Below are 19,717 nucleotides of genomic sequence, written 5' to 3' on the forward strand. Positions count from 1 at the left end.
ATGAGATTCGGTATAAGCGAAAATTGAGGCATGCTGGGGCATAAAATCTCACCTTTATATATACAGTGACAAGATCTGAACTCATCCCCTCTCCCCCCCCCAAAAAAAAAGTCTTGTGATCTTTACCAGCTAGTTAAATGAAAATGTCCACTCAATATGTAGTAGTTTCAAAAAAGGAAAATTTATCTGCTAAGGATTTTTTTAAGATATGAAAGAAATGTCACTGTAAAAACTTTTGATAGATCTGTGGTGCTTCTGCATTATGTTCCATCTCATAAAAAATAACTTGGAGACACGGGAAAGTTCCAGAAAAGAGAATACAAAAATTCTTCTGTGGTTGGAATACTCTCCATACAGAGAAAGGATAAGGAGTTTGGGGGTTTTCCCTTTAGAGAATGATGGATGGAGGACGTGGTAGAAATTTATTTGGAAAAAAGTGTTACGGATGTAGGAAACTTTTTCTCTTTTTCTCATAAAAATTGGGAGGGGGAAGCCAAGGGAGATGAGGAGTAGAATAACATCAGGATAACCCTTTTCATACAGTACCTAGATAACACCAGCTTGGTGTAATGGTTAGGAGCACAGACTTCTAATCCGGCAAGCCAGGTTTGATTCCCTGCTCCTCCACATACAGCCAGCTGGGTGACCTTGGGCTTGACACAGTTCTGACTGAGAAGTAATATCAGGGCTCTCTCACCTCCCTCACAGGGTGTTCGTTGTGGGGAGGGGAAAAGGAAGGCGATTGGAAGCCACTTTGAGACTCCTTCAGGTAGAAAAAAGCAGCATATAAGAACCAACTCTTCTTCTAATGTGGCGAGCCAGGTATGATTCCCTGCTCCTCCTCCACATGCAGCCAGCTGGGTGACCTTGGACTCGCCAAAGCACAAAGAAAGCTGTTTTGACCAAGCAGTAATATCAGGGCTCTCTCAACCTCACCCATCTCACAGGGTTTGTTGTGGAGAGAAGAAAGGGAAGGCAATTGTAAGCCACTTTGAGACTCCTTCAGGTACATAAAAGCAGCATATAAGAACCAACTCTTCAGTAATATCAGGGCTCTATCAGCCTCGCCTCCCTCACAGGGTGTCTGTTATTGGGAGAGGAAAGGGAAGGCAATTGAGACTTTGAGAATCCTTTGGGTAGAGAAAAGCGGCATATAAGAACCAACTCTTCTTCTTCAACTCACTGCCTGCTGAGAAAGGGGATATTGGCCAAACTCACAGAGGCATTACACCTGTGAATGCCGGCGGCTGCCAGGAGGCAGTGATAGGGAGGGAGCTTTAGTCTCTGGGGCCCTTCAAGGGCATCTTGACAGCCATTTTGGAGGTAAAAAGGTCATTCGTCTGGCCCAGTAGGGGTCTTCTTGCCAAGCTGCTGAGGACCGAATTTACACTAGTTCCTAGGCAGGCGGAAGTTCTGTCCCACCAACTTTGTTTAAATGAAGGCTCAAAGAGCATCTAATCCAGGGGTAGTCAAACTGCGGCAGATGTCCATGGACTACAATTCCCAGAAGCCCCTGCCAGCGAATGCTGGCAGGGGCTTCTGGGAATTGTAGTCCATGGACATCTGGAGGGCCGCAGTTTGACTACCCCTGATCTAATCTATGCCATTTCCTCTAATGGTTCAAGATATGGGGCAGGGGTGGGGGGGTGTACCTCTGGGAACCCAGTGTCCAGTTGGAAGGGATCTCAGGCCGGTTTCGACCAGAAATCCCCGGGGATGACAGGGCCACTCTGGCAACAGTCCTGCCCATTTGCAACGCTATGATTCCCCCTCCACACACACACACACACACACAGCGGACGACACTTAGGTGTGTTCAGGGTGAAACACGAGGAATCCTCCGTAGTCTGGCCACCAAGGGACACACACAGCCCGCCAGAACGGCCACTTGGAAGGGGGCATCTTGGGCAACTCGGAGGGGCTTGCTGCGAAAGGCGCCCCCTTCGGATGGAGCCGTGCTTTGAACCGCGCGCAGGAACCCGCAGGGGCCTCCGCGGGCTGGGCTGGCGCCCCTTTCCTTTCCAAGCCCCGCATGGTTGCCCCGGAGCGAGCCTGGGCCGGGGGTCTTCCTTTCCCGAAGCCTCCAGCGCCGGCCAGGAGGAGGGCGGAGGAGGCGGCGGCGGCGGCGGCGCCTCCGTCAGCGGCTGAGGCTGGCCGGAGCTCAGGCGAGGGGGGAACCAATGCGGCATTTCCTGGCTGGCCGGGCGCCCCTCCTGCTGCCGCCGAGAGGGGCGAGGGGGAGGCGGCGACGGTGGCGGAGGCGCTCGCACTGCAGCTTCCGGCCGGGCTCCTGCAGCAGCAGCTGCAGCGGCGGGCGGGCGAGCAGCAGCGCGGAGAGAGGGAGCCAGCCAGCCAGCCAGCCTGCCCGCGCCGGCCCGGAGAGCGCTGCGCCCCACGCATGGAGCCGCCGAAGGGGACCCGGCGCGCCGGTGCCGGAGCCGGAGGCGGCGCGCTCCTCCCTTTGCTGCTGCTGCTGCTGCTGAGCTGCGGAGCTGCCCAGGAGCTGAGTCCCCGCGGGAGGAACGTCTGCCCGGCGCCCGGGTAAGCCCTCTGGCCCACCTCGCGGCCCCGACGCAGGGGGGCGCGGCGGGCAGGCACCCCTGGCGGCGCTTTGGGGGCGCCTGGCCTACTCCCGCCCGCCCGCCCGCCCTCCCGGTCCCTCAGAGCCGCAGGCGGAGTCTGCTCTCGGGGCGCCGTCCTCGGAGCTGGGAGGGAAGGGACCCTCGGGAGGAGGGGGCGCCTTTGGGGTTAGCCCGGCCTCCGCAGGCACTGGGGTGTCCCTTCGCCCGTCTCCGGTCGGTGCCCGTTCTTCAGAGGGGGCCGTGTGGCTTCTGGTCCTTCCCCAGCCGCCCGCAGGAATGCCCTCCCGCCCTCGCAGCCGGGATGAGGGAAAGATGCCGGCCGCCTCGTCTAGGGGCCGGGCCTCTTCCTCGCTCTGTGCTGGCAAGAAAGCCCACATTTATGGCGGGTCCTCTTTGGGGTGCCTGCCTGGGCTCCATAAGCGGCCTCCAAAGGGAGCCCTGTCATGCGAGGGTCCTCATCTGTGGCATGGCTCTCCCTCCCTAAATTCTCTCCATCCTTTCTGTTGGTTGGGCAAAATTTGCCCCTGTGGGTCTGGCTTAGGATTTCTCCCTGAGATGTGACTTTCCCCAGGGGGCCCTCCCCACCTGCCCTTGGTGGAAAGCCTCTCTTCTCTCCTGCTTTCCTCGCCTGGGGTGGTGCCACCAGTTGCTTGCTGCTGGTCTCCCAGGGCTTGCAAGGCTGGGAGCCCTGCCCCTTGGGACCGCTTGAACGGGGAGGCCCCTGGAAAGGCAGTGGGGGAGAGGGGCCGGTGGTGCGGGATGTTAATTGCGAGTTCTCTTGCAACCCTGTATTTAAGCAGCGAAAGGATTGCCAACACGGAGCTCTTGGAAGCCTCTGGTTTCCTCTCCCTCCAGCTAGGGCTGCTTTCGGGAGAGTTAACCCCATCCTGCACTTAACGGTCTCGAGATGGTGCCTTTAATTTCCGCGCGAGCCAAGCGGCCCTCTCCCCTGCGCACGCACACACACATGCCCACCGCTCGCCCCACCGAACCTGAGATTGCTGCTCTCCAAATGGAAACCTGAGCTACGAAAGCAAATGACATTTCTGGGGATCCACCCTTCCCAATAGGTGTCCCTCCCCCCGTTTTTTTTTTTTCTTTTTCCATGAGGTTCAAAGAACCGGAGAGAGAGAAAACCCAACCCGAAACACTCACCAGCCTCCTTCCAAGTGTAACTTAAAACCCAATGGAAAGAGACGATACATCTGTTTTCAATTGAAACTCTTGCAAACAAACCTTCTTAGACGAAAGAGGGCTTTGCCGTTTCTGTGCGAGGTTTCTCCCACCCCTCCACCCCCCCCCCAAAGCATCTGGGCCATGTTTTCCCCTACCAAGACAATGTCTGTTTTGTGATGGAGGCAAGCATGGAAATTTGGGGAGGGGAGTGTTAGGGATGCAGTTGAGTGTTCGGATGGCGGCAGGATGTGCCTCCTCTGATCATCCCCAATCAGATGACGTGGAGGAGCTGCCGGGATGCGCATTTCAGGGACACTTAGGCTCCCGTGAGATCAGGGGTCCTGGCCAGGCAATTCTGCCCCTTCATCTTCTTCTCCATAGACTGTTATTCCTCCAGAAACAGGCTGAGTAATTTCAGTGTCCCTGAAATGAGCTAAGCTAAGCAGACTGGGCAATGCTGCTACAGCATGTCCAAGTCACTCAACTCAGACCCAGCCAGCAGCACTGATGAGCTGACACTAGCAGGGCTGAAAAATATGACCCAAAGTACTCCTGCAGTGTTAGTGGGGCTGCTTGGGGGTGGCTCTGCAAGGCAGCCCATCAGGAACTTCCCTGGGAAGATAAATGGCCAGTGTGCCTACCTGTTCCCCACTCCCCATTCTCTCAAACTTCACTGACAACATTCACCTGTCAAAGTCAAACTTTATTGCACTAGGGCCATTGCAAGATCAGACACACAATAAAATGGTTCAAAAGGAGCACAGATCTTTCACAGTTATCAACTAAACAGAGTTTTAAAAATTACATTTAACTCATACACGTTGCTCATTAGCTATTTGCTGTTAGGTGCGAGGTCATGTCCGACAGATCGCGACCCCATGGACCAGGGTAGTCAAACTGCAGCCCTCCAGATGTCCATGGACTACAATTCCCATTTGCTGGCAGGGGCTCCTGGGAATTGTAGTCCATGGACATCTGGAGGGCCGCAGTTTGACTACCCCTGCCATGGACAATGATCCTCCAGGCCTTCCTGTCCCCTACCATTTAAGCTCACACCGACTGCTTCAGTTACTCCATCCAGCCACCTCATTCTCTGTCGTCCCCTTCTTCTTTTGCCCTCGATCGCTCCCAGCATTAGGCTCTTCTCCAGGGAGTCCTTCCTTCTCATGAGGTGGCCAAAGTATTTCAGTTTCATCTTCAGGATCTGGCCTTCTAAGGAGCAGGCAGGGCTGATCTCCTCTAGGACTGACCAGTTTGTTCGCCTTGCAGTCCAAGGGACTCGCAGGAGTCTTTTCAGCACCAGAGTTCAAAAGCCTCAATTCTTTCATGCTCGGCCTTCCTTATGGTCCAATTTTCACAGCCATACATCGCAACTGGGAAGACCATAGCCTTGACTAAACACACTTTTGTTGACAGGGTGATGTCTCTGCTTCTTAGGATGCTGTCTAGATTTGCCATAGCGTTCCTCCCCAGGAGCAAGCCTCTTTTAATTTCTTTGCTGCAGTCCCCATCTGTAGTGATCTTGGAGCCCAGGAAAATAATTTAGCTATTTAGAAAGCCCGTATTAGAAAGCCCACAGTATTCACCACAATGCCAGCTCAAATATTTCTTGCGGCCAATGCAAAAGTGGTGACCCTTTGTGTCACAAAGCGATCCGTATCAGAAAGCAAATGCCTTAATTTATCATGAGCTGAAGAAAATGCCCCCAGACTAATTTCATTTAGAAATTTCCTCCTGACAATTCACCTGGTTACTGGGCATGTTTAGGTACATATCAAGATGGACAGCTGTGTTTGTTTGTAGCTGCAGAAAAAGATCCAGAGTCCAGTAGTACCTTGAAGACTAACAAAATGTATGCCAGGGTTTGAGCTCACAGCCTGCTTCTTCAGAAGTGGCTCACGGAAGATCCGTGGCACACATATTGTTTGTCTTTAACGTGCTACTAGTATTTAGCTCACCAAAACAAAATCAGAGTCCACTTTTAAGACCAACGAAGATTTATTCATGATGGTCAGTTCATAGTCTGAGGAAGAGCGCTTGCACTCGAAAGCTCACGCCTTGAATAAATCTTTGTTGGTCTTAAAGGTGCCACTGGACTCTGACTTTGTTTTGTTGTGCTGCTTCAGACCAACACGGCGACCCACTTGAATCTAGTATTTAGCTATCAGGGTAAAGAACTGGAAAGAAGAAGAAGCAGTGCTCCATGTGTGATGCTGTTCTCCAAGAGCACCGAAAAGCCTGAGAGTGTGCTGCCATTTGTAGAATTCAGCTCCTTAGGAATGCCAACTTTCATTTTTAAAAGTTTCTAGCTCTTGCAATTGTGAAGTCAGGCTTGTAGTTCTATACAGGCAGCAGCTAGTGAACTGCCAAAGAGGAAGTTCAACAAGTTTTCCGACAGTTTATGGTGGAGAAGGCTGAAGTCGGTTCCCAGTTCTTTCTCTGTGCTTCCTAGTTCTTTGTGGTTGGATTTGCAAAAAGGAACTTGAAAATGCGATTAAAGAACCGGGAACCAATTTCAGGCTCCCTTGGAGAAGGGGCTTCAGGGACCAAAACATTCCCTGCCTCTCCCGCAGGACCGGCAAAGCCAGAATTAGGCTTCAGTCGGATACAAGACCTCACTGAATTGGATCTTTGGGTTTTTAATAGTAAAAAAAAATGCAGAATAAATTCTGCATGATTAGAGAGGGATCCTTTCTTAATGCGGATAATTCATGCAAGTCACTGAATTCAGCTTTTCTTGATATATAGTTTCAATCTTTTAACACATCATCCTGGGTGTGGTCTGCTGAGAGTTCCTCTGTGCAAACCTCACAGGTAGACGTAAAAGGTGTGTGTGAGAGAACACTGTCAAGGAAGGTATTGTGCATTTCAGTGAAGTCCCAGGGGACTGTGCCCCACTGGTTCAATTCTGTTTGTCTCCTGCTGTGCCTCAAGGTAAAACTCACACAGACTCTGGATAATGGCTCCATTCAGAGAAACTGGTTCACTTGGTGCCCCTTCCTCAAATTCCAGACCATATTTCTGTGTAAGACCCTTAACAGAGCAGAACAACCTTTGGCCTCTAAGTCACAAAGTGTTCCTCTTTGAGCTGGGGATGGGAGATGCGACTGCACTAGTTTTGAACCTCATATCCTCTATTTCTCCGGGGCTTTCCACATCTAACGACCTCAATGAGTCCTAAAAGAAGCCAGATGTCTAGTGTAGAGGTATGTTTCAGAACAACCAACTTAGTCAAACATCTGTCTGGCATTGAGTTCTGCATTGAACAGGGACCAGAGGTTGCCTTGCCCTACCAAAATATCATGAGGATCAGTGGGATAATGTATAGGAAGCGCTTGGAATGCTCCAAAGCACTATTTGAGTATATACTTCTATATATCACTTGAGAATTCGTGTTGGCAGTTGCATGGTTTTCTGGTTGCTCATGCATCTGAATTATTTGGGGCAGGTATAAAACTGCACATTTCCATTGATGGAAAGAGGAGATGATTTTTGCCAGTTCTCCTTTCTGTGTCCATCCTTTGATCCCCTGTGTGGAGGACATTTGGGGCTACAGTGGAAGCGGGGGGGGGGGGGGGGGGGGACAAAGAAATTTGGCTCCACTAACGAAAATCCCTTTCAGCAGCATGTGCGTGTGTGTATATGCGTGCATGCACATGCCCCAAACTACCAGCTATTAAAAGTTAGTATAAAAAGCCTTCTTAGGTTTTATAAAAACCTTCTCCTGGCAATCCTTGGATGCCAAGCAATGGAATTCCCATGGCAGTATTCGTTAAACTACCCAACCAAACTGGCATTGTTGTGAACCTTTCTGATGGACACGCTGCATATAAATTGCTCTTCCTCAAGTAGGATCTACAAATGCGCCCTGGGAGCACTTGCCATGTTTCTGAGAATGTTGAAAGCAACTTCTTCTTTATCTGTTGCAGTGATGCTCTTTAAGAGGTTGGCGCACCAAGTTTAAAACTCCTTAGGATCAGGTAGTTTGTCTAATCCCCACGGGACTTGCCATCTGAAATGTGCATCTCTGCACTGATGTGCCAAAAAAAATGCCGCCTACCTAATTTAAGAAGGAACCTATTACATCATTATGAGGTATTAACTGGCAGCGAACCTTGAAACCAGGCCAATCTTATATCACGTGAAATGAGTAATGCTAAATATCAGCATTTTAACAATTCTGTCTGTGTCGCCGTAATTCACATGCACAGACTCTAAACTTCCTTCTTTTTTGGAATGGAAGTATCTGAAAATAGCCCCCATGTGATGGCTACCCAATACCACTGCTCTGATATGCAACTCTGGTCATTGCACAATCCTGTCTGGCACGGAGAATTTCCCTGCTGGTTGCAGCTATATCCAGAAATACCCTATTTGCTGGCATATAAGACTACTTTTCCCCCCTGAAAAACATGCCTCCAAGTGGGGGGGGGTCATCCTATACGAACCCACCACCTCCCGAGGAAGCCTGTTCCACTGAGAAACCGCTCTGTCAGGAACTTCTTCCAGATGTTTAGACTAAGGTGACCAGATTGTCCCACTTTTGGAGGGACATCAGGGGGCACCTGGCAAATTGTACTTATGTTGCAGGTAAAATATATATATATTACAATACTATTCTATGTGTTTTATGAAACTTTTTGTTGCTCCATATAGACCAAATTTTTAATCAAGAAACCCCCCAGTCAATGGTGTCCCGCTTTACCAATGTTGAAATCTGGTCACCTTAGTTTAGACGGAATTTCTCTTTTTACTTTTGTAGTTGTCAGGGCTTTGGAGTTCCCACTTCACTGGTTTTCACAAGAGAGCACAGCTACCACACCTGCTTGGGCAGGGGCTACAGAGAAATGGTGTGTTGTCAGCAAAAGAAACAGGTGTGTGTGTGAAGGAAGGGGATGTCCTGCACCTATATGGAGTTTAGGGAGAGGCTGTTAAGGCATGATGCTCCCATTCAGGCAACCTGATGCTACTGTACCATTGCTCAGGTATTTATCAATGCCTCCAGGCGGACTCCCTTCTTGCAAAGAAACAGACTCAGTAAACGGATGCCCCTGGAATTTCCTAGTGGGAGTGTGGTGGCAGGGAATGTTATGATTAGATTCTTTGTGACTTTGAACCTGCCTTTCCATTTTATTTGATGAGCTTGGGTGTTGCAGGAGCAAAATAAATAATGTTTCTCGAACTGCAGCCGTGGGTGGCCAGCAAGCCAAGAGACCTTGTGCTCTGTTTGAATTTCTTGGTTACGAGCAATCGTCCTTACAAAGCTAAAGAAGTCTCTCAATGAAACTAGACATTACCTAGGAGTCTAGCCTTGTTCTGATGATATTAAAGACTCTGAAGACAGGAACTTCTATTAGTGTTTAATGTTAATCCCTAGAAGGAACATAGGAATTCTTCTGTTAATGGCAAGGTTTATTGAGCCACACCTGGAGTTCTCCCAGAATTAGAGCTGATCTCCAGACTACAGTGATCCATTCTCCTGGTGGAAATGGCAGCTTTGGTGGACAGGTGGCCTCATATTCCTGCTATCTTCCCTCCCAAATTCTGGTCTTCCCAGAAATTTCCCATGCCAGAGATGGCAACCTTAACTTCAGAAGCAATTCGACTGGGAAGGAGTTTTTAAAGCATGAAATGAAATCCATTGGGCCCCATACTAGATTGGGAGATTAAAGCATCTATGTCACGCATTAAGAGAATCCAAAAATCTTTGGATAAATAACCTTACTATCCTTTCAACAACCCTATAAGGTAGACTTGTACCCTTATTATCACAACCAGATTATTCATGAAAATTCGAGATATTGCTGCTTGCTGTAAGACTACCTAGTGAGTTCCAGGCATGTGAGAGGTTTGAATTGTGGTCCTTTGGGTTTGCAAGAGTAAATCTTTCCTAATGCGTATTCTCTGTGTCTATCTTTCTGTAGTTCTACCGGGTCCATTTGCTGTCCTGGATGGAAGCAGCAAGGCGAGGAATGTTTGATTGGTAAGGGTCAGCTTCATGTTGTCCTTCCTTCTCCTTTCCTAAACAAGTTAGAGGCCACCAAAAAGTTCCCTGTCTATTGCTGCAGGAGTGGATAATGAAACACAAAACCCCCTTTATTCTTTTTGTTTCTACATGTTGATGTTTGTATGATGAGTTTATCTGGCCCTCCTCCTTGTAGGCTTCAAATGTACACCTGCTGGAATACCTCTGTTTTACAAGCCCCGCAGAACTGATTAAACTCCCTCAGGGTTCCTGATCTTATCAGGCAGAACATTCCACGAGGCTGGAACTAGGAACGAAAAGGCCCTGGCTCTGGTTGAAGCCAATTTCACCTCTTTGTGGGGGGTCCTTAGATGGCTCCATAGATATGACAGTCCCAGACCATTCAGGGATTTAAAGGTTAGTCCCAGAACCTGATCCAGTCTCCAATCTGGAACCAATGCAGCTAGGAGAGCACAGGTCAAATACATGCCCTCCATTAGAACAACAGGGAGGTAGCTAACCTGTTGGGAGGTGCTTGAGTTACTCAGCGAAGAAGAAGAGTTGGGTTTTATACCCCACTTTTCACTACCCAGTGGAGTCTCAAAGTGGCTTACAATCACCTTCCCTTCGAAACATACTTGAGACAAGCTCATTCTCTGAGAATGAGGGTCACATATGATCTGTTCAGACAGTAAATGTATTCCCTGTGAAATTCATGACATCCTTGTCTAGTTTTTTTTTTCAAATTAAATTCCAAATATGTGCAGTACATAGCCAGGCAGAGATCGTGTTAAACACCCAAAGCCAATTGAGTGCATGGATCTTAGTTTTTGCTATCTGCAAAGTAGCAAAAAAGTTAACACTGGCAGGGGCTCATGGGAATTGTAGTCCATGCATGTCTGGAGGACCACAGGTTGACTACCCCTTCTCTAGTAAACAAAAGGCGGTCTATTCTTTGGCCACGGAAGTCGTTTTCACGCAGTTCTTAAGAGGTATCAACAGACTGGGATGTTGAATTGAACTTAACATTGAAAACCTTGACCTTTTCAGAGCTGAATTACCCATTGATCCATTGTGTCATGTTAATGGTAGAAAGAATTAGTTGCATTTTAACAATAAATGTAGACTTTAAATGTTATAAATGCAGCATATATATAGTATACACATTTGCTGCTGCAGATATACTTGTGTAGAAATCTTAATACTACAAGGAAGAAACTTAGAGTGAAACTTTGTCTTAAAAATCATTTCGCTCACTTCAAAAGAGAAATATTTCATAGGATTCTCTTTCTCAATGTCCCTAAAATTTTTCATTTGTTCTACCCACAGAATTGGGGTGGGGGCGAGTCCTGGGGAGGGGAAGAGGTGAAAGAAATGGGAAGCTTTTCTCCTGAGGGTGGGGGACAGGTTCACATGTCTGAGAAGAGGGTTAGGGGCTCTTCTGAAATTCAGCACTTCCAGAAGGAGCCATATTACTATCTCAGATATGGCAGGGCCAAGCTTGAACATAATTCTGATTTGGTCTGTGGACTGAGGGAACACTTTTTGTATGGTCTCTATTTACCTTTGTGGTGTGTCTGGTAAGCTTATTGCTGTGATGATACTGCTTCTTGTCTCAGGGCTATTTTATGGACAGTTTTATTTCGTTACTAGGGGCCATGCCCGTTCATTCAGGAATACAATGGGTGCTAGATGGGGGTTGTGGAAGAACTCTGAGGACGGCCTCCCCCTCCCCCCCAAGACCTGGAAAGGCAGCAAGCGGCTATTCTCCAGATGGCCTCTTCCTCCCCACCCCCACCCCCAGGACTCGGAGAGGCTGCAGGCAGCTGTTAGGGCAGCTTGTCCCTGGCTGAGGCCGCATCTGGGTGGCTTGGTCATCTAGTGGCAAAGTGCTCTCCCAGGGAGCCCCAATGCCCAGGGGTTGAAGGCCCCCGGACAGGAAACTCACTGGCAGGGGCAGTACTCACACGGCAGGGATCTGCAGCCGCCGAGCCTCAAAAGGAAGTGGAAGGAGGAGGGGGTGATGAGGGATGGGGGATGGAAGGCGATTGGCTGGCTGCTGGACAGTAAATCTATCACATTTTCCATCCCACTCTTCCTTCAAAACTCAGACTGGTATGTGTGGGTTCCTCCTTCTCCGTTTTGTCCTCACAACAACCTTGTGTGGTAGGTTAAGCAAAAGAATAATTACTGTCCCATGGTCATGCAGTGTTCTTTGTGGCTTTGAAACCAGATCTGCCAAATACTTAGCCAATACTAACTACTACACCAAGCTATCTCCTGTATACCTGGAACCCTACAGGGAATGCCTTACCTAACCGGGGAACAAGTGAAATTAAATAACATGCACTTTAATAACATGGGTATGATTTGTCCTGATGGTAGAATTGGTTTTTCCTGTGACCACATTTGTGTTGCTTTGGTGCAGAATTTTGAGCCGTTTTTAAGCCCAGCCTGTGCTATTGGCAGCCTGAGGGACCAAGTGAGGCTGCCAGCCAAGGTCCCAAATGCCCAAGATTAGGTGAATGGTATAATTTTTTACATTTTGGGGCCTTTGTGGAGTCACTGCAATTGCAAGGCTAGAGGCAGCAGACTCTGTGTGTCTTTCTGTTCTCTATTGTCTGCGGCCAAAAGCTCCACTTTGGCTCTGGAACTTGGCATCCAGTGGTTCCGGCAAGAATGCTTTGTAGCTTTTTACAGAGTGAAAAAAAAAGCAGAGTTTTGTGAGTTCTTGGGACTTGGAGTCCCAAGGCGCTGATGGGAAACTTGGAGAGGCTATTTTTGGAGGCCTCTTAAATTCACAGCAGTTCCAGTTGGCTAAGAGGCTCTTCCCTTCCTACAGAGTAATGTTTCTTAGTGCTGATTGAGAGCAGCCACGTTTGGCCTCTGCAGCCAGCAGAGAAAGAGAGTGGAAGGAAGAAAGAATGTGCAGTTGTAATAAGAACATAAGAGAAGCCATGTTGAATAAGGCCAATGGCCCATCCTGTCCAACACTCTATATCACGCCAAAATCCAGGCCCTTCTCAACTTCTACAAGCAGCCCAGATGTTTTTAGAAGATGTTCAAGAATAGAGGTGGCAGGGGTTTCTTCTAGTCCCCACACCAAACCCCATGTAAAATTCCAAGTAGGGGGCATGTTCTCCCACTGTTGCTCCCCCAAGTACCAAGAATACAGAGCTTCATCAACCGTTTCATGTATATGTTGTATCCCCTCTTGAAGCTGTCTGGATTTGGTACGCCTCACAATCCTCCCTGGTTCTTAGCGCCCTGTACAATTTAGTGTCATTTCAACAAGCCTGTGTCATCCTGTAGGCATGTTGAGAGTGACGGTCACATTTGTGAGCAAAAAATTATGGTAGAATTATGGTAGGCTTCTTGCTGTAGAGCTTTGCCCCAAAACAAACATCGTTCCCAGTGTCACCAATGTGACTGCAATGTTTCCAGGTGACATTTCCCATGTTTCCTAATAATCCTGAAATGGGATGAAGGGCTCCAATCCAGTGGATACCCCACCCCCATCTGGGGACTGGCGACTCTTTCCTGGGCACAGGCTTTGAGAGTATCTACAAACCCAATCCCTTTCCTCTGACTTGGACACATATTGACTCAGTCAATGTGTGGGTAATTAAAATCACCTATTATCACACAGTTGTTTAATCTAACAGTTTTCGTTATTTTTTTTTCTTTTTGCTGCTTTTAAAACATACTGTAATCCATCAGTCTACTAGTTGGCGTTTTTAACTATGGTTTAACTCTCATTAAGAATCCCAGTTCCTATAAGGGACAATAGCCTCTGTTAGTTATGGCACCCACATATGTCATGAGAAAATTTCCATCATAAGAACACAAGAAGAACTTTACTGTATCACAACAGTGTCTATCTAGTCCAGCATATTACTTCACACACTGGCCAACCAGATGCCCTGGAGCAGGCTTTCTCAAACAAGGTTTTGGGAAACCCTGGGGCTTCTTGACAGCCCTGGAATGGTTTCCTGAATGGGTAGAAGTTAATTAATTTTTAATATATTTTTAAAAATTGTTAAACATTTATCAGGTGATGTGACTATATATGATCATGTCAACCCACCTCTCCTCCCCAAACGGCCCATGATAGGCCTGGAGAGGATGGGAAGGACAGGGCCCCCAGGTAGGTGTGTACACCCAACCATATTCTGCATGATCATACCATTTCTGGGGTTTCTCAAAGCCTAGAGAACATTTTTGGGGGTTCTCAATGGTAAAAAAAACTGAGAAAGTCTGTCCTGAATGGTTTTCCTGATACTTCCTCCTGGACCTGGTATTCAGAAGTTTGCTTTCATAGGATTCTGCACAAGAGATGAGTAGGGGAGAAGCGAGGTAGCCCAAGAGCCTGGTGATTAACCTTGTTTATGCCCATCACAAACAAAATGTGATTTGTTTGTGATATCTGAATGGGACTGGAATGTCACATTTGTGTGCAGAGGGTGTTCTTGGTGGTTGCCTACAAGCCTAAATTTTGGTCAGCACCAATGGTGATTTTTTGGAGGAAGGTTAGAAATTGCTTTAGATTAAGTCCCTGCCTTGCAGCGTTTACAGCCTAAGATCCGAGGGGAAGTTATGCATGTAATCAACCTCATATGTTGGGTTATTTCCACTCACTCAATGCACTGAACATCCAGCTTGCAGTTTGCTTTGAAAGGGCAAATCAAAAAGTGCACCAAGAAATGACTTGTAAAGGTCAGCAGCCAGACTCCTCTGGCTAGCCAGCTTCATCTACCTGCTTGAGGAGGCAGGATAAGCAAATGCATGGAAGGTCACAAAAACTGCTTAAGCGGTTGAGTTTATTCATCTCAGAGATAAGGGCCGGAAGGGAGAGAGGCTTGGGACATTTCAGAATGGCTTGACTGCAGCCTTTCTTTCCATTTATGAAAACAAGATGTGAAACGAATGTAGAAAGATTCATTGGGCATGTTATTTATTTTTATCATTGTTCCTATAGATTTGCAATTCAAAACAGAAATTCACCGCAGGGAATTCTTTTAGGGGGAAGACGGATCCAAACCAAGAGTAAATTAGATGAATATCAATTGAGTCCGATGCAGTCAAGAGCTTTCCCATGTCAGGGTTCCTGAATACGTCGGCAAAGCCGGCACGCATAACAATCCCGCCAAGTTTTACTGAATGTGCACAGATTGGGCAGACATGATCCCTCTCTCTCTCCCACCACATACACACACTTGTTCATTCTCTCCAGGTAATAACTTGTGAAGAGTCCTCTAAGCGCCGTTCAGCAGCTGCTGTCACTGAGGAGGTTTTGTGGGGAGGGAAACTGAGGTCCTTTCCTTTGTGTTGCCTGTGTATTTAAAGTTTGAATCATAAACTAATACCATGGAGTTCTCCATTATGAAAACTAATTAGTTCCCCCCCCTCCCTCCCTTCCCACTCCTTTGCATGTGTCTAGTGACTTGATCGGATGCTACCCAAACATTTCCCAAGGGGGAAGAGTAGTTTCTCCACCTGTCAACGGGGTAAGTGCTTTGCCCGGCATCTCGTGCATGATGGGAATGTGGTGCCCTCTAAGCTTTTCAGCTATATGCACTAAACTACGTGTTTCTGTCTCTGCCTAACTGACTGTTATCTAATCTCTCTCTGTACCTTCCTAGAGTTCTCTCTGGTGTCCATCTTGGGGCTGTCTGGAATCTTCTCCTTGCTTCCTCGCCACTTAAGGAGGTTCTGTGCAGGGACTGCGCACACACAAGTCTACCGGGGGAGCTTTTTATCAGAGAGAAAGGGTTGAGATGGCGCCCAGATTCCAAATTGGCTCTTTTTTTTGCTCAGGAACAGAGACCAGAATGTAAGGAGGGATTGGTGCATGTGGTAGGATGTCTTGGTTGGGGACTCTTTCTGCTTCACGCACCCTGCACCACTGGCATCTAAAGCCAGAAACTGCCCATGGGCCACCTGTTATGGTCTCATAAAAGCAAGTTGATACGTTCAGGGCCAGAATGGTGCCCACACCTGAATGTGGAGATTTCTCCCATCCTGCTGGAGTGTGTCGCTTGCAAGGCAGCATAACTAGACTCATTCATTGATCTCAAGTTGCTCAGTGGTTCTCAGACTGCATATTGCAGGAAGCCCAGCCTCAGATGCTTATCAGCAGTTCCTTAAGGAGAAAGTGGGCACGGTTCCCTGAATGGTGGACACGGTTCCTGAAATGACAGCTTGCCTCCCTGCTGCTTGCTCATTTTGGCCTGCAAGACACAGTTCCAAGAGAGAGGTGAGGGTGTTCTCAGATGCCCTCAATTCAGGGAAATCAGACAGTTCCAAATAACTGAAGTCTTATCCACATGTTGCAAATTCCAGCTGTTGGTTGGGGAACCACGTAAGGCCTTAGCCTCAAATGGGCAATTGGAATTTTCTGCCTCTCATACATTCACAAACCTTGGTTCTTGCCAGCTTTCAACCAACGCCGGTGTTGAGGAGTGGCTTTAGACTCTTCCCCTGCTGTATTCACATTTGCAGACTGCCTGGTGAAGCAGCTGTTGGCTTCCTTGTTAAAATCATGTTATTTGGATGGCTGCAGTGAGTTTCTCAATAGCAGCTGCACCTGTCTGTTTGCAAACACAAAACCAGCATGTGGGAGGGGCTACAGTTGATGTCTCCCTGCCTGCTTTGGTTGCAAGCCAAAAAGAGCCACTGTGTGAGAGGGAGATGAAAACTCCCTTTGCATATTCCGAAGCCATCTCAGAGTAGGTCTGAGGACTTGTCCCTCTGCAGTGCTCTGGAGTTCCTTGGCAGGTGAGTCAAAAGAAGGGTTCTTTGAAGCAAGAAGATCTGAAAAGCCACCAATTTTCATTCATTCATTCATTCATTCATTCATTCATTCATTCATTCATTCATTCGGATTTAATCAACATGAAAAGGGGTTGAAATCAGTTTGTACTGTGTGATTGGCTACACCACCCAGGAAAAAAGTGCTGCCTGAAATTGATTTAAATCAAATTTCCCATTTGTCCAGGTATTTCTTTTATTTAAAAGTTCTCACTGTAATTTGATCTAAACATTAAAATGTCCTAATTTGAGGCAAAGAATAGTGTTTTGCTACCTGGGAGGATATAGCTTAACTGAAGAACAATGGCTTTTATCCAACAGCATTTTCCATGGATAGAATGATTTCTGCAACTTTCTCACCCTACTTCTACTGCAGCCTTAAATGACTACTGAAATACATAATTTGTATGTTGGGAGAGGCAAGAAAGTCATTCTCCATGGGTGGAGATCATTCTGTCTGGGGAACAATCCATCAGATCGTACAAATGTAAGCAACATCATTAAGTAAGACTACTCGCTTGGATAGCAGATGCCTAGAAGTTTTTGGAGACAAAGGCTGGCTATCACTGGGCTTTCTATGTGTTTCCATGAGAAGTGAAGCAAGTATTTATGGTCTCACAGATTCAAAAGATCATAATTTGAGAACTGGGCACATTAGAGAGATGGCTTAAAGAAGCAGAATCAACTCACTGTCTTTTAGATGAGCAAAGTTTGAGTCCAGGGGCACCTTTAAGACCAACAAAATTTTATTCAAGATCTAAGCTTTCACATGCATGCACACTTCTTCAGGTACAATGAAACAAAATTTCTTCCACCTATAGGTATGGAGGGGTGTTGACTGCAGGAAGGATTCATTGCATGCATAAGAAAATGGATGTTTATAGCTGAGATTGGATTAGGGCAGTTAAGATCTATGAATGGCAGTAGATTATCATACAGATTGCATCTGTGTGATAATCTACGGCCATTCACAGATCTTAACTGCCTTTATCCAATCTCAGCTATAATGTCTCAGTAAAAACTGGCGTTAATATTGAACCCGGCACCTCAAAAACAATTCTTGTCATAAGACAATTCGTTACGTATTATTTTCAAAACCTTAAGGCATTGCAAAGAAATCACACAGGGTTTTTGATTCCTATAGAAAACTTTTAATAAACACATTAATTGTGATATATGCATCTGCAGTGGACTCAGCCTTTCATGTTACATGAGGTTTTATGGTTTCATTTTGAAAACCAAATGGTTTCATTTAAAATCCCCAGTATTTAGAAACAGACTTGGTAACGTTTTCATTTGTTTTTATTTATGGCAAACCTTTTTCTACTGCCATTCAGCTTTATATGGCTCTTAAGGCAGTTTACAATATAATACATAAACTCGGTCAAGTTAGTCCCAAAACTAACAAAAATGGTCATCCGAGAACTAGCAGATGCTTTTAAGAAAATGAAGCTGGCTAACACTGAGCCATTATCCGGGGCTTCCCAACCACAGTAGTACAGCTGTACCATACGGTACAGCAAAGACCCCTTACTGGTACCATAGCATGGGGGAGAGGGGGTTCAAAATAGTGGCTTCCCACCCATGCCTGCTGCTTCTAGCTCCAAATGAAGAAAGAAAAAACGTTTAAAAGAATTAAAAATTCATCCCTTAGAATCATGGAATCAGAATCCAGTGCAGTGAGAACGTAGCCATCAAATCACAACTGCAGAAACAGTCCTGGAGATTTGGGGATGGATCCTGGGAAAGGTGGGGTTTGGAGAGATGAGGGACTTCAACAAGGTATAATGCCACCCTCCAAAGCTGCTATTCCCTCCAGTGCTCCTCTTAGTTCTGTGGTGAGTGGCTGGAATTTGTGGCCAACAGACATCACTTCCTGGTTCCTCAAAGCCTGAAAAATATTTCAGCAGTACATCGACAGTCAAAGGGGTAAAAAAGGCTGCATTAGTTCATCAAGGTCAGCATTTTCTACACTTGGTTGGCACCAGCTCTCCAAGGTCTCAGGACATTAATAAATAAATACATAAATATATCCTCTCCTGTGATCTTTTCTAATTGGAGATGCCGGGGATTGAATTTTGGGCCCTCTTCATGAAAAGGAGATGCTCTGCCACTCAGCCATGACCCCTCCCAATTTATCTATTGAAGAATTTATATGAATAACTCCTAGGGACAGTGCTGAGTTTTTATACAGCATCTCCCAAGTCTGCAAAACTCCTTAATCCACATTTTGCTAAATCCATATGTGGTGCCATGAAATCCTGTCATGCAAATTGCAAAACAAGACTAAGAAATCCAAGCAGGGTAACTTCTGGTTTCAGGGTAAATTGAACATAAAATACAAGAGTGTGCTGGATGCTGACATGAAGATCCTCACCTGCAGATGAAGGTGAAGATGGAGAAGGAAATGCAGAACCTTTTTCCTGATCTCTTTGTATTGTATTACTATTTGGGTATGTGGGTTCTAACAATGGCATCCATCTACTGTTAGCTGTCGGTCTTTTCCCTCTCTAATTGACTAGTATGAACAAAAGTCTGCTCAAGGGAAGGCCACATTTACCCATCCAGGCGAAGTATCTAGAAGATTTTGTTTGTGAGGGAAGTGTGCTGCCCAGTCACTAGGTCGCACCACACAATTTGGTCCCCATGGACTCTTCATCTAAAGTGCCAATTAAAATTAATACCCAAGTATGTGAACATTAGGATTGCCCTGTTTTACAAGGAGCCAGGTGTTCCCGTGACTTCCAGACACCCATCTGAATTACTGCTGTTTGTATTTTTAGAGGGAGAATAGTCAGTGCATCTTTGTCCCTATAGCCTTTGGGGCTACCTGAGATCATGTTTGCATCTAGCACAGTCTCATATCTGCATCACACCCTTCTGCTGTTTTCCATTTTAAGACCATTACAACACTTCAGGGTTTTCCCCCCATTATTTCCAAATACATTTAGTTAGTAACTGGTAGCATGTCCTGGTGGGGTTTTTTTAAGTGGTTCTTGTGGTATTGTCTTCCAGGTAAAGTGCATTTCTGATACGATATTTGTTTTCTGCCCTGGCTGGAATCACTAGTTGAGTTAGGTGTAAGGTGACCAGATTTTAACATTGGTAAAGCGGGACACCATTGACCGGGGGGAGGGTTCTTGATTAATTTTTATTTTTTATTTTATTTATTACGGTCATTGAC

The 19,717-nt window shown here is 46.7% G+C and overlaps 1 protein-coding gene and 1 long non-coding RNA gene across 4 annotated transcripts in view; one reads left to right on the forward strand and one right to left on the reverse strand.

Annotated features, from left to right (window-relative positions):
- Nucleotides 1-1,830: 1,830 nt before the first annotated feature.
- Nucleotides 1,831-19,717, forward strand: part of SCARF2 (scavenger receptor class F member 2) — a 51,127-nt gene continuing 33,240 nt past the window's right edge. The window contains exons 1-3 of one of the 3 annotated variants that reach the window (XM_077309100.1): nt 2,464-2,541; nt 9,683-9,741; nt 15,164-15,230. In XM_077309100.1, the coding sequence (XP_077165215.1) occupies nt 15,176-15,230 (55 nt within the window). In that variant the 5' untranslated portion in view covers nt 2,464-2,541; nt 9,683-9,741; nt 15,164-15,175. Of the gene's footprint in view, nt 2,542-9,682; nt 9,742-15,163; nt 15,231-19,717 lie in introns of all 3 variants that reach the window. The other 2 variants (XM_077309099.1, XM_077309098.1) reach the window with 2 other exon arrangements.
- Nucleotides 17,497-19,717, reverse strand: part of LOC143823130 (uncharacterized) — a 39,096-nt gene continuing 36,875 nt past the window's right edge. The window contains exon 5 of the long non-coding RNA XR_013226386.1: nt 17,497-18,424. This is a non-coding gene — a long non-coding RNA (uncharacterized LOC143823130). The remainder of the gene's footprint in view (nt 18,425-19,717) is intronic.

This window comes from Paroedura picta, chromosome 13, assembly GCF_049243985.1.
Source record: "Paroedura picta isolate Pp20150507F chromosome 13, Ppicta_v3.0, whole genome shotgun sequence".
Classification (NCBI taxonomy): Eukaryota; Metazoa; Chordata; class Lepidosauria; order Squamata; family Gekkonidae; genus Paroedura; species Paroedura picta.